We start from the raw sequence: 14632 nt of genomic DNA on the forward strand, positions 1-14632 counted from the left end.
TCTAAACACAGATGTAATCCTAGGTACAATGACAGTTCACTGCTGAGGAGGATTTCCACTGATAACAAAGGAATTAAAAATATATTAAAACCTGCACATTTCAAGAGCTCCTTCCAATCCAGAGCTCCACCACAGATGTTCAGCATGCATTGTGTGTTTACTGAAAGTGAGTTTAACAGAAATTATTAGTTTCTTAAAAAGGCTTTTTGCTAAACTAATGACTAGCAGAAATATTAATAAGCCCAGTGGTGAATTTTATAAGCAAATATGCTATATATATATCACACACACACAGTTCTATATACATTCATGCTTGTTCACAAATACTGAAGGTAAATGAGGTGCAAAAGGATGTGAGGAAGTTATTTAAAAGCCTCAATAACATCAAGAGCCCACAGGCAGATCCCCATGCTTTGACCTCTGAAATACCTAGAATACCTGCTGTTGCCAAATTGTTTCACTCACTAATCTGGGAAAGGGGGCAGGCATCACCCAAGATCTCATCAGACAAATTATTTTTGTCTCTTTCTTTTGCTCCTTACTACAAGCAGAACCTAATAAGCTCACATACAGTAAGTCTCACAGCCCTGGGGCAAAGTGTGTGTTGATGAGAATAACGAGGAGGTGGGTGGGCAGTTCCAAGGAACTAAAGTGGATTGGGGTTGGGGTCAAGGATGTAAACATAGGTTGTTTTTTTTGGAAGGATGGTTCCTTTTAATTGTCATTCCCAAATTGCCCAACAGCTGAAATCCTCTTGCGTGACCTCTGAAATACTTGGTGCTACCATTTTCTCTGTTCACTTTTACAGGATTTGGGATCGCTGAGAAACCCTGAAGATATTGTGCTGGATAAATTAAGGGATGTAAAGCTGAACTTTATCATGTTATGCACTGAACAATTTGGCTTCTGTAAACAGAATGTAATGATCAGTAAAAGATATCACAGAGATTATTAAAAAATTTCGAAACCCAGAAATTCCCTTAAAAGTATTGAGCTTAGAGCCAGAGAAAGAGGTACTTATGAGTCAAAGTGGACTTCTTTGGAAGTGTTGCTAAAATCGTCATGACAAAACTCACATCCTGTTGCCTGATGTCTAAAATACCTAAAATGCCTGTCTGTTGCTGTTTCCTTGCTCTGATTCAGTCTTCTGAGAATGTAGATGATAAAAAGTGTTTAGTTTCATAAAGGAAGGGACAATGTATTATTTACTGCTGTATTACAAACACACACTGCACAATACTGGGAGTCTTCTTTTAAGTAGTTTTAAGAAGTATGGTACAGGTTAAGGGCAATTAGCAGAAAGGGGGAGGATGTGGGGTTCGGAGGAATGACAGGGCAGTTCAGGGGGCAAAAAAACACAAAGCATTCTGTGAGCGCTTTGATCAAACAAGAGTTTAAAGCTGTTTTTTTCTTAGCTCATAACACTAGACTGGACTTTGTTCAAGGCGCAGTGTGTGTGTGTGATGAGGGTGAGACTGAAGTGGCATAGGGGGCCAAGCCTGCCAAAATTTAGGAGACTAACAGATTAGATTGGTTGGTATTCAGTCTTTAAGACAGAAAGAAAGAGGGAGAGAGAGAGAGAGAGAGAGAGAGAGAGTGTGTGTCCTGGGCACCTTGATGCCTCCTGATTGGTGGCTTTCCTGAGGGCAGCCTTTAAAGCTCCACCTCAGGTGACAGACCTGCAAGTCAGTGAAGTTGAGGGTTTGTGTATGTGTATATAAAGTGTGAGTGTATAAATAATTGTGTGTGCCTGCAAGACTTTCACTTACTAAGAAGAAGAGAGAAGCAGAAGTCAGCATGCAGTTAGAGCTCTTCATCACTCTCCTCCTTGTCCACAGTCAGGTGTTGGGGGACAGTTCCTCTGAAGAAGATCTGAGCAAAGAACATGAGGATGATCATGAAAAAAGTGAGTAGAACATACCAGTTATTATTATTATTACTATTATTATTATGATTTAAATTGTTGGTTAATACGTACAAAGTGTTAAATGTGTAGCAAACAGTAAAAAGGACATGTAGTAGATAAGGAGGACTAGATACGATTTAAGGCTGCTGTAAAGTTTTCTTTGAAGTACATGATGCAATCTGTGTAATAAAAATGCAATAGAGTATTTTCCTCACAAACGACATGCATGGTCAGATGCAGAGTGGTCAGTGGAAAGAAGTGGACTTCTGTTTAAGTGAAATAAATTATTTTTAGTTAGTTATTTTTTGATGTTTATTCATGTACATGTTAAGTCTGCATCTGCAGAAAAAAAGCAAATCTTCAGTTTGGCATGAATTATTACTTTTGATTTCATGTTCAGATTTTATTTTGATTCTTGCTTTCTGTACCATGATGTACCTCTGTGTTATTTATGTGCAGCTGAATATTATTTTCAAATACATTACACAGGAAATAATAACAATCAATACATATTGAATAACAATTCTTAACCTTAAATATCATGATGTGGCTGAAATATTGTCTGCTGCTTCTCAACATAATGTGGTGTTTTACCTGTTAGTGAGATGATTTTCTGAAGTCTTTATTCAGAATGAGATCAGTCTCACCAGCTCATTCAGGACATTCCTAGTGACGTTGGTTACAGCTTGTGGTTTTGTTATGGCTAAATTCCCGGGACTACGTGACGGTGTGGACGTTCCCTTACCCTGACTAAGCCTGAGCAAGAACTGGAAACGTAGGCAAAAGGCTTTATGCCCTCTTTCACTCTTTTTACACTGAGCTGAGAATTGATCTACTGTTTCCCTGGTAGTGAGCTGGTTCAGCAGAAAATCTTTTCTCCACTGACCATCCTGTCATATATTTTTTTCCTAATGTCCTTCTGGATGATGTTATATTTAAAGGAAATTAAAAACTGACTATACATGCACATCATCTCTTTACTTTCATGATACTTTATAAATCTGTAATGTGAAAATACAGACATATTTCTGTGTAGTTTAATGATGTGAAACAGAAATGGTCCAGATCTTTGGATAGGATGATCCATGTGGCACATCTGAATATACTTCACTGCATCAGAGGTCATACAAAAGTAGAGCAAAAATGTTTTCTTTCAATGGCAGGTTCTGAACTAAGACGTTTTCACAGAAAAGCGGTGCCATAACCAACAAACATTTCCTTTGTACCTGCCAAGTTTGCTCTGAATTAATCCACTAAACACCGAAAAACAACAGTCCACTTGTGTGGATTTGGATCATTAGAATAATCTATAAATCAATCACAAACAGAAATGTAAAATCATACACACATCGTACACACAGCCACATATGAGCTGAAAAACACCAGAGTGGATTTCTTAACTACTCCCAGAAAATTAATCTGCCATTAGCTCACATAATCCATAGAAACCTGATGCAATAAACAGGTAACTTGTAAAGGGATAAACTTAAGGGTGTAGAAAAGTATTTACATCTAGTAGTGTCCCATGTCTGGTATTATACAGAGTAATGATTCATATCACTACAGAACAGTGTTTATAAGAAAGGATTTTGCCGGAAGAGTAAAACACAAAGCCCTTAGTCATATCTGCAGTGTGATGCAGTGTGAGTTGTGAGTCTGAGTTGGACTTCTTTATTAATTTTTCTTTAATCCTGAAATGGGCAGTCACTGAAACTTGAACTTGTGGCCACGTCATGTTCCACCGAACTGAAACACTGCTGAGAAGAGGACAGTCTGTGCAACACACACTGACTAATACCCAATATTAAAATACTATACCACAAACACACACACACACACACACACACAGACATTCCAGACCTAAACCTCTGCATGTTCTTGCTTATTTACACAATGTGTCTATCTTTCACATAGCTGCTGCTTTTAAAAATGGGAAATCAATTCATTGATTAATTTGGTGTTGACTTTCCTGAATTGTGAAGCTAAGCAAACAGAGAAGGGAAGGTGATGTGTTTCCTCTAAACATCCAAGTCTGGTTTAAAGGTATAATCCCCAATCAACTGTAGAGATACTTGTTTAGCTTCATAGACAAATACACTATGGTTTGATTCAGTCAACATTAGAGTACTCGATCAACCTCTAGTCCAAATTCTCCAGTTTTCTTTCGACAGAGTAAACATTACATATAGTCTGTGTATTGAACACACTGGTTAACCCCTTAAACTCCCAGGATCCTGTCAGTGCACAGCTCCACAGTCTTATATCTCTATCCCTACATCAGTTTCACTGCAGCCATTGAATATTTCATAGTAATTACTGAATAACACACAAAATAAAGGCTCTTTTATTCATTTATGCATCTCCCAGGTGAGAGTCATGATGGTTCTTGGGAACACTGGGCATGGGGCAGGAACACACCCTGACAGAGACAGCCGTCCAGTTCAGGGCAACGTGCACACACGTTCATATACTCACTCACACCAAAGGACAATTTAGATTAGCCAGTCCACTTACCGCCATGTTTTGGAAGGTGGAAGGAAACCTGAGAACCCGAAGGAAACCAACATAGACACAGGAGACCCTGTGAAACTCCACACAGACTGTAACCCGAGCTCAGGATGGAACTGGGGACCCTGCAGACCTCTGACCTCTGTGCACCACCTCGACACTGCAGTTTAGAGTACTAAGCTTTCTAGAAGTTTCTAACTGGAACCTTCTCTGAAACCTTTTGTCAGAGCCTGGAAAGGTTTCCCAGGAGGATAAACTAAAGAACTCCTAGGAGTGTTAACACTGAACGCTATTAAAATATTCAGAAGCTGTTCATCAAGGTTTCTGATATATAACATTTCAAAAATGCCTGTAATGTAATGAAATAGTTCTAGAGTAGACATCAAATAGAGAAACATTAATGTCGATATTCTTACACTTCAGGATGATGCAGCGATGGTGTAGGAGGTTAGAAAAACATTCTCAGAACACCCAGAAAACCTGCCAGATTGAACAAGTCTTCACAAAATCTTCTGAAATGATCAAAAACGGTCTATGTACAGATAGGGCCTTTAATTATAAGAGCAACATTTTTAAGTGAAACTGATTGTTACGCCAGGTGTTTAGGGGCTAATACATGATATTAATTTACACTGTGTTTACACTATGATTCACTATTAGTTAAAAATTAATAATAATAATTATGCCACAGGTTATCTGATTGCAACTGAGAATATTAGGCAATATCTCAACATTCCTGTTTTCAGTTCTCAGCGGCTCCAAAGCTAGTAAATAATAATGAACTATTAAAGGTCTAAACAGAAAAGAAAACTTTTCGCCATGTGAGCCATTCTTTTCTTATTCCTCTGTGATTCTTAAGTTCCACACTAAAGAGCTGATCTCTGTAACTTCAGCACGACCCACCATGTAATCTAACAATAGTGCCTGGAGTCCTGATGGCCATCAGTAACTCGCCAAAGCTCTTTTAAATGGACTCCATATAAGGCTCACTCTCAGGAGCATAATGCCTGCATTCAGCCAGCTGGACGGAGGAAGGATTGTGCAAGTGAGCTGACATGAGAGAACAGAGAGGACATTTCCCTTACTGCACCTGTACCTCATACTGAGAGCATGTGAATCTAAATGCACTAGCAGTCACCGGGCTTGGGTTCGAAAGCCCTTCTGTCTCAGAGTTTTACCAATTACAAATATCTGACCCATCTTTATATCTATTATTCTCCAGATATATTAATAATATGAGTTAAGCAGTGTTGTTAGAATGCATGTGCAGTAGTCTTTGCAAGTCAGTCACAAGGAAAATGTGCAACCAGCTGAGTTTTTTAATACTTATGAGCCAATTCACAGTTAATGCCATTTTAACCTACTTTATTATTTCTTTACAGGCTCGTCCCATAGCGATCACTGGGGCTATCAAGGTAAGCTAATATGACACAACATGCCAAAGTGGTGTAATATCACAGGTTGTAATATCATGTAATATTGTAGGTTGTATCACAGGGATCCTTAACCCACTCCCTAAGACCTTTAGCCAGTCCACCATGATCAATGAGTGCTAATTAGCTGTATCATGTGTGATAGCAACTGAAAAGAACAAATCATTACCGTATCATTAACATATCAGGAAAGTGCTTCCTGCGGCCTTTCCTCTCTGAAAGCTGGTCACTTATTAACCAAGATTAATTAGTACTTCTAGGCAGGCTGTGATCCTTAATTGTATTTCCTCGATAAGACTCGAAGGCGATGTTTATTCATGAAGCTCTTTATTCAAACCCAGTGTTCTATTTCAAGCTTCTTAGCCACCAGTCATGGTGAGAATCATCTGGATACCTTCTTGTGTACTTGTGCCCAAAAAAGGCATGAAGTCTTGTACCTGGTCTTTCTTTTTCTCACCTTGTACACATGGGAACACATGTGCACCATCCAGAGCTATCTGCATATCAGCTTCTGAATAACTCCTCCAAAGCTGACGCCAGCCTCCTTCTCTTCTGCTGCGATCCTTGTACATTTTATATATTACAAGCATTTTTCTAGTGAAATGGTGCAGAACTTGATAGTGCCTGCTAGTTTTCATAGATAGCATTGTTATTGTTATTAGCTTTCACACACTGCATGCTTTGCTACTTGTCTATTGTACAGAATAGATTACAGGAGTGAGAGATGTCTCTTAAATTCTCCAAAAACCTCATGTGAGTCACTTATAGAGGTTTCTCCTTACGAGCCTATTGCAATATGCTGATCTGAAAAAAGGGAGTCTCCAAAAACCACCATTTTGCTAATGATTACTACCAACAAACTCACCTTGCCAGACACCTTGGTGACCTTGTGGTTGAAGCCAAGGTATATCACTATATCACCCAATTTTATAAATCAGTTGATTGAGCTTGCAGCATTCCATCAAGGCAAGCCTGCAAAGCATTCCTTGTGCCCTACATCCCCTATAGTACTATACAGACCTGACACCAGCCATCTGATTCCCAGACCAGCTGTTCATCTGTTAATAAGTAAAGACATAAGGGACTCCCTTATCTATGCAAAAACTGACCCACTAGGTGCTGGAGACCCTCATCATGGCCTAAGAGATGGACTAAACACCCAGACCTTATCATAACACACAGCTCAGTGTTCTCCACCGTATATGTGTATTTCAGCTTCACCAGGTCAGTGTTGTTGTTACTTGTACACCTGCCCCAAGGTTAAAATGACACTTTCCAGCACATTGGGCAAATAGTGCGTCATTTGTCACTTTATGACTTTTTTGGAAGGTCTCAGCTTTGTGTCATGATCACAAAAAGTTTATTCTCACCATCTCTGGTGGTTAACCCAGGCTGCTGGAACTATGTTTACAGACCAATCTACATAAATTCAAACTAACATTAATGTTTCAAGTTAGGACTGGCTCTAAAACAAGTTTCCATTAGTAATAGTAGTGATAGCGCTGATAACTTGGTAGTTTATGACGACACACATGTTGGCATTGAGCATAACAAAGGCGTGACTGAATTATTCTGTACATTTCTTACATTTCAACTTATCAAAATTAAGATAAATTTTAAATATTAACACATGCAATTTGGTTTGTATTAATGGTTGAATGTATAACTATCCCATTAATTTTCTGACACTAATGTGCTCAGTTATTCATACCAAAGCTTTATAATTAACTCAGTGACACCACAAGGGCAGCAATCACCATTTTTTCACACAGATCAGACATCATGGCTGAGCACTTTCACGGCCTGCAATGGAAAATCTCAGTCTCCTATTGACATTGTGACTAGAGAAGTCACCTATGATCCCAGGCTTCCTGCTATAAAACTAGACGGTTATGACCTAAGTGATGGCCCAGAACTCACACTGCAAAACAACGGTCACACTTGTAAGTCAGTTGATTTGTTTAGCTCACGCCTTTCATCTTACGGTGTTACTGTGGAACATATCAGTCAGTCCTGTGTGTGTCCATTTTGTTTTTTCCCCATTAGTGCAGCTCCAGTTGCCCAACACTATGCGTATAATACAAGGGTTTGATGAGATCTACTTTGCAGCCCAGCTGCATTTCCACTGGGGGAACACCGAAGTTCCTGGTTCAGAGCACACCATCGATAACATTCACTTCCCTGCAGAGGTTTGAACAGCCAACAACATTGTTTATATTATCCACTCACAGTACATATTTCTATGAATAAAGGATTATTGAAGGAAAAAGCAACACAATGGCTGTTTATACTCAATTAAACAGTGTTTACACTCTCTGTGTTGACCTTGAGGGTGCACAGCACCACAAATACCCAGTGCAATACAGCACAGCAACATAACCATCACGATGTCTTATTTTTCTCTCCTTTCCAGATCCATGTGGTTCATTATAACTCAAAATATAGCAGTGTCAAAGAAGCTGCAAGCAAACCAGATGGACTTGCTGTGTTAGGAGCCTTCATCGGGGTGAGAATAAAACATCTAAAAAGAAGTCAAAAACGTTTCCATGGAGGGATATTTGGATCTTCTTTCTAAAATGTTTAATTTGGTAAAACTACATTATAGTGTACCCAACACAGAACCTTTAGCATTTCCATTTCCACACATCTATCCAAACATATAACTGAGACAAGATACAAATGGCCAGTTGAGGGTTAAGGTTCTTGCTCAAGGACACAACAGTGACAGTTTGGTGGTTTGACATCATGACCTCCTGACAATGCCACTGAGCTACCATATAAGGGTTCAGAAGAAGAAGAACCAAAAAAAAAAATATAAATTTAAGCTACAAATATTTGACCCTGTCCTTTCTAGAGTCTATTTCAAAATACAACACATGCTTGCTAATAATGAATTCCTCAAGTATTCTTTACCTCCTAAATATGCTATACTTGGATCCCCCTGTGAAAAGGAAGCCCCTGATGGTAACTTTAGAGCTGTATATTAACCTGTAGACTTTTAAAAAAAAATAATAACAATAATTAACAAGTTTATATAAAGCAATATGCCATAATGAGATGCACGTTACAGTGACTGTATCAAAACTAATGACAACAACCTTCTTACTAGAGATAAAAATCATTGTAACACATACCCTCGAGTGTTCGCAATAAATAATTCTTCCACCATGGAATGTAATTTATTAACAATAACCTTTGGTTGCTAAGCAACATAACAGACAAATATTAGGGCATTTAATGGACAGAACAATGGCTAAAGTGGAAGAATTTTATTTGTTTAAAACCAGGCACATTGATATAGAAATAAACTATTATGATACAGTCACAGGTCTGTGTCTATATAAGGATTTATATTTATTTATGTTTCATAAATTAACATTATACGTATATTCATCACATTTTCCATTACAGATTGGTCTTCATGAGAATGACAACTATGAAAAAATCCTGTCTGTAATAAAAGATGTCAGCTCTGAGGGTAAATATTCTTAAATTCCCAGATGCATGTGCTACTATATTCACAGATTTACCATCCATTATTCTCATATTTGTATCGGTTTGAACATCAGAGTAAATTGTGAAAAATGTGACTTGTGGTCTTTACAGCGTCGGACACTAAGATACCCAGTTTTAATGTCCGTCACCTTCTGCCAAACAGTCTGGACAGATTTTACAGATACACTGGGTCTCTAACAACTCCACCATGTTTCCAGTCAGTAAACTGGACTGTATTCAACGACACAATCACAGTCTCAAGGAAACAGGTCCGTTCTATCACCTTTTAAGAGTAGCCAATGCACTGTTTGGGCACCTAAGAAGTTTGTGTGTGTCATGAAAATAACCGGTGTAGACGGTTACAGTATCAGGCTCTGTTTTTGTTTATAGTACAGTGTGTCAGAGGCAATGCCTGATGAGCACCACATAAATAGGCTTTGTTATAATGGCTAAAAATGGTGTAGGGTTACATTTGTTTTTTAAAAATAGCTGGCTGCTCTGGAGGAGACGCTGAAAGCAGGACACAACGAGAGTTTATCTAAAAACTTCAGAGCTCCACAACAGCTTAATGGAAGACAAGTCCTGGCCTCATTCCCTGCGTTACAAACTAGATACGGTGAGTGCATCATTATAATCATAACGTTCAAAAATAACAAATAACATTATGCAGAAAGAATTTTATCTCTAACCAGTTTGAAAAAAGGATTTGAAGCATTTCTCTAAACCTGTGAACAGCAATGCCTTTTTACATGTTCTCAAGCAGGTGTGTCATCTGAGACAGACAGTTTCTCAACAACTAGAGTAAATGGGTCACAGGGTAAGTGTCTTAGTTATAATGTTATTATATTGTAATAATATGCTGGTAGTAGACGGCATGACCTTGTCTCTTTGGATCTGTTCTGTATATATTATGCACCAAAAATATGCTCAAACTGGTCCATGAGAATCTAAGCAGACTTTATCTCAACATGACAGATTTTACTTGAGGAGTTCAGGAGCAGAAGTGGGAAGAAGTTTAGACTTTTTTTTCATTGTCACAAAATGGAGGCACTCTCATTTAGCACATAATCCATTGATAAACAACAGAGCTGATGTGTCAGATTAGACCACCTAAAAATACGAGAGCCGATCACCAAAATATGATTTCAAAGATCCACTATAAAGAATTAAATTTTAGTGGAATAAGTGCAGCAGGGTGTCAGCTGAGAGCTGTAGTTCTGACATGTTCTTAAATTTGTGCTTCTTTTCAGGATAAATGACATTAAACTCTTTAGTTTTAAGAATTCCTAAAACCTTTTCCATACTTTAAGGTTGGAAGCATCCAGTTTATTAGCTCTAGTAAAGTTCTGTGCCCTGTTTGCTCTGATAAAAAGTTCTTTCCTGATGTTTCCTGATGTTTCTCTGGCCTCTCATCGTCTGAATATTTTTTACCAATGCCTGTTTTTTTGTTTCAGTAATGTCTCATGATATTAAATTCATTCATTACTGCAGCAGGCTCTTGACATAGGAGACACACGGTTTGTTAAATTAATTTGCAGGCGTAATCAAGCTTTTTTTTGTTTAGCTAAGACTGCTAGCACTGTCAGGTATAAGGATCAATAGAAATGTGTTGACCGACCAGCTGCCTATCATACATTCTTAGAGACAAGTCAATAAATACGTGTCTGCTGGCCCGTCAGCGGGACAACGCTGATCTAGTTCTGGCTCTAAAACAGGGACACACTCAGTACAGAGCACGTTTTTATGAACATTATATAAACGTGTATATTTTCACTCCAATTTTCTTCCTGAACTTTCCATCAGCAGAACACATCATGTCTAATATGATGTCCTTTATGCTTTTGAGGTTTGGATTAAACTTCAACTTAACAAACAAATATTATTAGGATAATAACTATAACTCCATCTTAAGAACCGCTCTGCACTAACAGATCCACTCTGCCTGTGTTAGAATATTCACATAATAATAATTCATGAGCCCACAGTGCTGGTCTGATGCTAAACTCTGTGAGTACGTGCTGAGCTGAAAGTTCGCCCGCACACCAGCAGACAGACTCCAGTGCAAATATGCAGCAGAGGAGCTTGAAGTGGATTATATCTTGAGCACAGTTAAGAGGCTTCATTCACAGCACTGTCAGTGGATGTTTTTTTTCATTCCTGTGGACTGACAGTCCAAACAAAACTGCTGCTCATCTCTCGGCTTCTGCTTTAATGTACGACATTTTCTGAGAGCTGTCTGAATCCCTCAAAAATGTGTTCTTGACACAAGATGTTTTAAAGAGCTTGATATCTTGTAGTTTAGTAAATTGCATTGTTTTGTTTTTTTCTTTATAGGTGCACTGTCCAGAGGTATGTCCTGACCTTATAATAAAAATAACCTTCTTAATTTGAATTAACCTTCTTAATTTTTTTTGTATTTCTGTATAATGACCAAAAAAAATCCTGTTTCTAAACGAATCCTTTCTGGCCTGCAGGTGATATCTTGGCTATTGCCTTTGGAGTCTTGTTTGTGTTGACTTTGCTCCTTTTCTTCTTGTACGCTTATCAACAGCGGCAAAAACACTCAAAGTGAGTAACTCACCTAAGTGCTGAGTTTGTTAATGTAGGAAAATTGGATGACCTTCATTTCTCATTTTTTTCTCACCGTTTGGACTTAACAGCTTTCATAATTTCATGATATAAACGTTATATATACCAATTACACCGCACTTCACACGCACATCGATACTGATCCTCACCGAGCCTCGTGAAAAATAATACTTCCTTCTCTCCACAGATCTAACCTTGAAGCCAGACAAAATGTTATTTATAAACCAGCGAACAAGGAAGATGTGTAGACCTGCCACGTGTGCTATGGTGTCAAACAAACAAGCTCATATTTTTGGAGTTGCTGTAAAGACATTGGGGAATGTTAAACAAAAAACAGTATTTTGACCCCTGAGACTTCTAAAATCTGTTGATGGGTACAGATTTACACTCCTCTCTCAAAACTGCCACCTTTATTGTAAGTAAAATGTTTTAAGACGAATTACATTTCTTTTACATTTATAGCATTTGGCAGGCTTTATCCAGAGGGACTGAAATTCATCTCATTTATAAAACAGCAGTTGAGGGTTAAGGGCCTTGCTCAGAGGTCCAGCAGAGGCCACTGGGATTCAAACTCATGACCGTCTGATCAGTAGCCCAATGCCTTCATCACTGACCCACCACATCCCCGTATAATTACAAGGACTTGTGTGTTTTTTTTAACTCAGTAAGGGAAGAAATTGTCCAGTTGTCTCACTGAGAAAACAGACCATTCTTCTGATGTTTTCTGTTTTTTTTGCTGTATATAAATGTATTTTATTGTCGTATGGTGGACGATGTCTTGTCCATGACCTATTTATGACCATTTCTTCTTTATTTGTGCCATGTTTAAATTAAGCACTCAATTATCTGGTACCAAGTTGTTCATATTATTAATGGTCTATGATACGCACAAAAATATCTTCTCAGTGATTCAGTTACAATGCTCTATGTAAATCTATCCAGGCAAATAAAATGTCTTCATGTTTCTAATGTGTGTGTAAGTGATGAAATTAGCACCAAATTCAAGACACAGGACATTAAAATCAGTGGAGAGGAAAAAAAACATGGAACGAACTAATGAGGTCTTTCCCACAGTCAAACAGGACGGCCGAGAATGGGATAAATGGGCAAACTGTGACACGTCTGTTTAACTAAACACAGTGACTGAGCAAAGGAGTCACTATGTAATCAGCGTAATGCGACGGCCGTTTGTGAATCATTCGCTCCGATTACGACGACAATGTCTATTCAGGTGCACTCTGATAACATTCACAGTTCGGTCAAAGTTCATACTGCTGCCTGAACTGATCTGGCAACCTTGTCATCGAAAAGTAAATGAAAGCATCAAGCAGGAAGTGCAAGCTGCTAATCACACTGCAACCAAAGACTCTTATACATAGCAGTAACATGTGACAGCAATGTTTTAGACTACCTGTCATGTAACCTTGGCCAAAAGGATTTATTTTATGCCTGTAGGAATACCATAAATTTACTAATACAGTTGATTTATTAGTTCTATTTCCACAACTAACATGTTCAGTCTTGGGGAATTGATTTATGTCTTCGATTAAAAACAGCTGGTGCATCGTTCCTGAAGGTGATCTGAGTCCAGAGCGCCGAGGGTGACTTCCATTCACAGGACAGCAGGCCTACATTTCTACAGTTATGACACACGGGGAATCCTACTAGGGCCATCAGAACTATACTAGTGACTATAGAATAGAATGGGGAATGGAGAAAAAGAGCAGGTGTGTCATCTGAGACAGACAGTTTCTCAACAACTAGGGCAAATGGGTCACAGGGTAAGTGTCTTAGTTATAATGTTATTATATTGTAATAATAATATTATATAGTAAGGATATGCTGGTAGTAGATGCACCTATTATATAATCAAACATTGTCCAATACTGGTCCATGAGAAAGCAGACTTTATCTCAATATGACAGATTTTACTTGAAGAGTTCAGGAGCAGAATTGGGAAGAAGGTTAGACTTTTATTTCATCGTCACAAAATGGAGGCACTGTCATTTAGCACATAATCCATTGATGCACAACAGAGCTGATCAAATGGTGCTACATCTTCATCTAATGAGTCAGATTAGACCACCTAAAAATATGAGAGCCGATCACCAAAATATGATTTCAAGTGCAGCAGGGTGTCAGCTGAGAGCTGTAGTTCTGACATGTTCTTAAATTTGTGCTTCTTTTCAGGATAAATGACATTAAACTCTTTAGTTTTAAGAATTCCTTAAACCTTTTCCATACTTTAAGGTTGGAAGCATCCAGTTTATTAGCTCTAGTAAAGTTCTGTGCCCTGTTTGCGCTGATAAAAAGTTCTTTCCTGACGTTTCAGTTTAAAAAAAAAAAAAAAAAAAACTTGTGACGTGAGTGCACCTTTTTTTTTTTCCAGATCTTACGTAGTCGAGAGGAGTCAGGTGACCGAAATGTGATCAGATCCCTGTGTATATTGCAGCAAGCAAACACACATTTGATGAAAAATTAACTTTGTTCTTTGTTCATGACTCTTTTATGACTTGCAGGTTAAACAAGACTGAATGCTTCTTTCAGGAAATGGTGACATGTCGAGTTTCAGTGATCCGAAACCTTATTTATTCACAGTCCATTAAACACTGAAACATACCTATACAACATGTCCAGTCAAACACGTGTGTTTGTTTATATTAGCTCACATGGTCATTTTCTGAAATAAAAGTTAACATTG

At 38.2% G+C, this 14632-nt stretch overlaps 1 protein-coding gene across 3 annotated transcripts; it reads left to right on the plus strand.

The window, feature by feature from the left end:
• The first annotated feature begins 1345 nt into the window (after positions 1 to 1345).
• Positions 1346 to 12900, plus strand: ca9 (carbonic anhydrase IX). 3 transcript variants are annotated; one of them, XR_009206828.1, is made up of 13 exons: positions 1384 to 1906; positions 5797 to 5829; positions 7620 to 7790; positions 7894 to 8036; positions 8261 to 8353; positions 9259 to 9325; positions 9454 to 9611; positions 9832 to 9958; positions 10106 to 10159; positions 11677 to 11691; positions 11817 to 11910; positions 12119 to 12346; positions 12447 to 12900. XR_009206828.1 is itself a non-coding variant. In XM_058410987.1 (12 exons), exons 1-12 carry the CDS (start codon positions 1798 to 1800, stop codon positions 12177 to 12179), a joined length of 1125 nt encoding a protein of 374 aa, XP_058266970.1. In that variant the 5' UTR covers positions 1384 to 1797; the 3' UTR covers positions 12180 to 12900. The 3 variants fall into 3 exon arrangements, 2 of the variants coding, with proteins under 2 accessions (XP_058266971.1, XP_058266970.1); XM_058410987.1 differs by having other exon boundaries at positions 12119 to 12900; XM_058410988.1 differs by lacking the exon at positions 7620 to 7790 and having other exon boundaries at positions 1346 to 1906; positions 12119 to 12900.
• Positions 12901 to 14632: the final 1732 nt, after the last annotated feature.

The sequence above is a fragment of the Hemibagrus wyckioides genome, linkage group LG16 (assembly GCF_019097595.1).
Source record: "Hemibagrus wyckioides isolate EC202008001 linkage group LG16, SWU_Hwy_1.0, whole genome shotgun sequence".
Classification (NCBI taxonomy): Eukaryota; Metazoa; Chordata; class Actinopteri; order Siluriformes; family Bagridae; genus Hemibagrus; species Hemibagrus wyckioides.

Coding starts and splice junctions, on each gene's coding strand:
- ca9 (XM_058410987.1), top strand. CDS start 1,798: ATGCAGTTAGAGCTCTTCATCACTCTCCTCCTTGTCCACAGTCAGGTG. Junction 9,326..9,453: donor AAAAGATGTCAGCTCTGAGG/GTAAATATTCTT, acceptor TGGTCTTTACAG/CGTCGGACACTAAGATACCC. Junction 11,911..12,118: donor CAGCGGCAAAAACACTCAAA/GTGAGTAACTCA, acceptor TTCTCTCCACAG/ATCTAACCTTGAAGCCAGAC.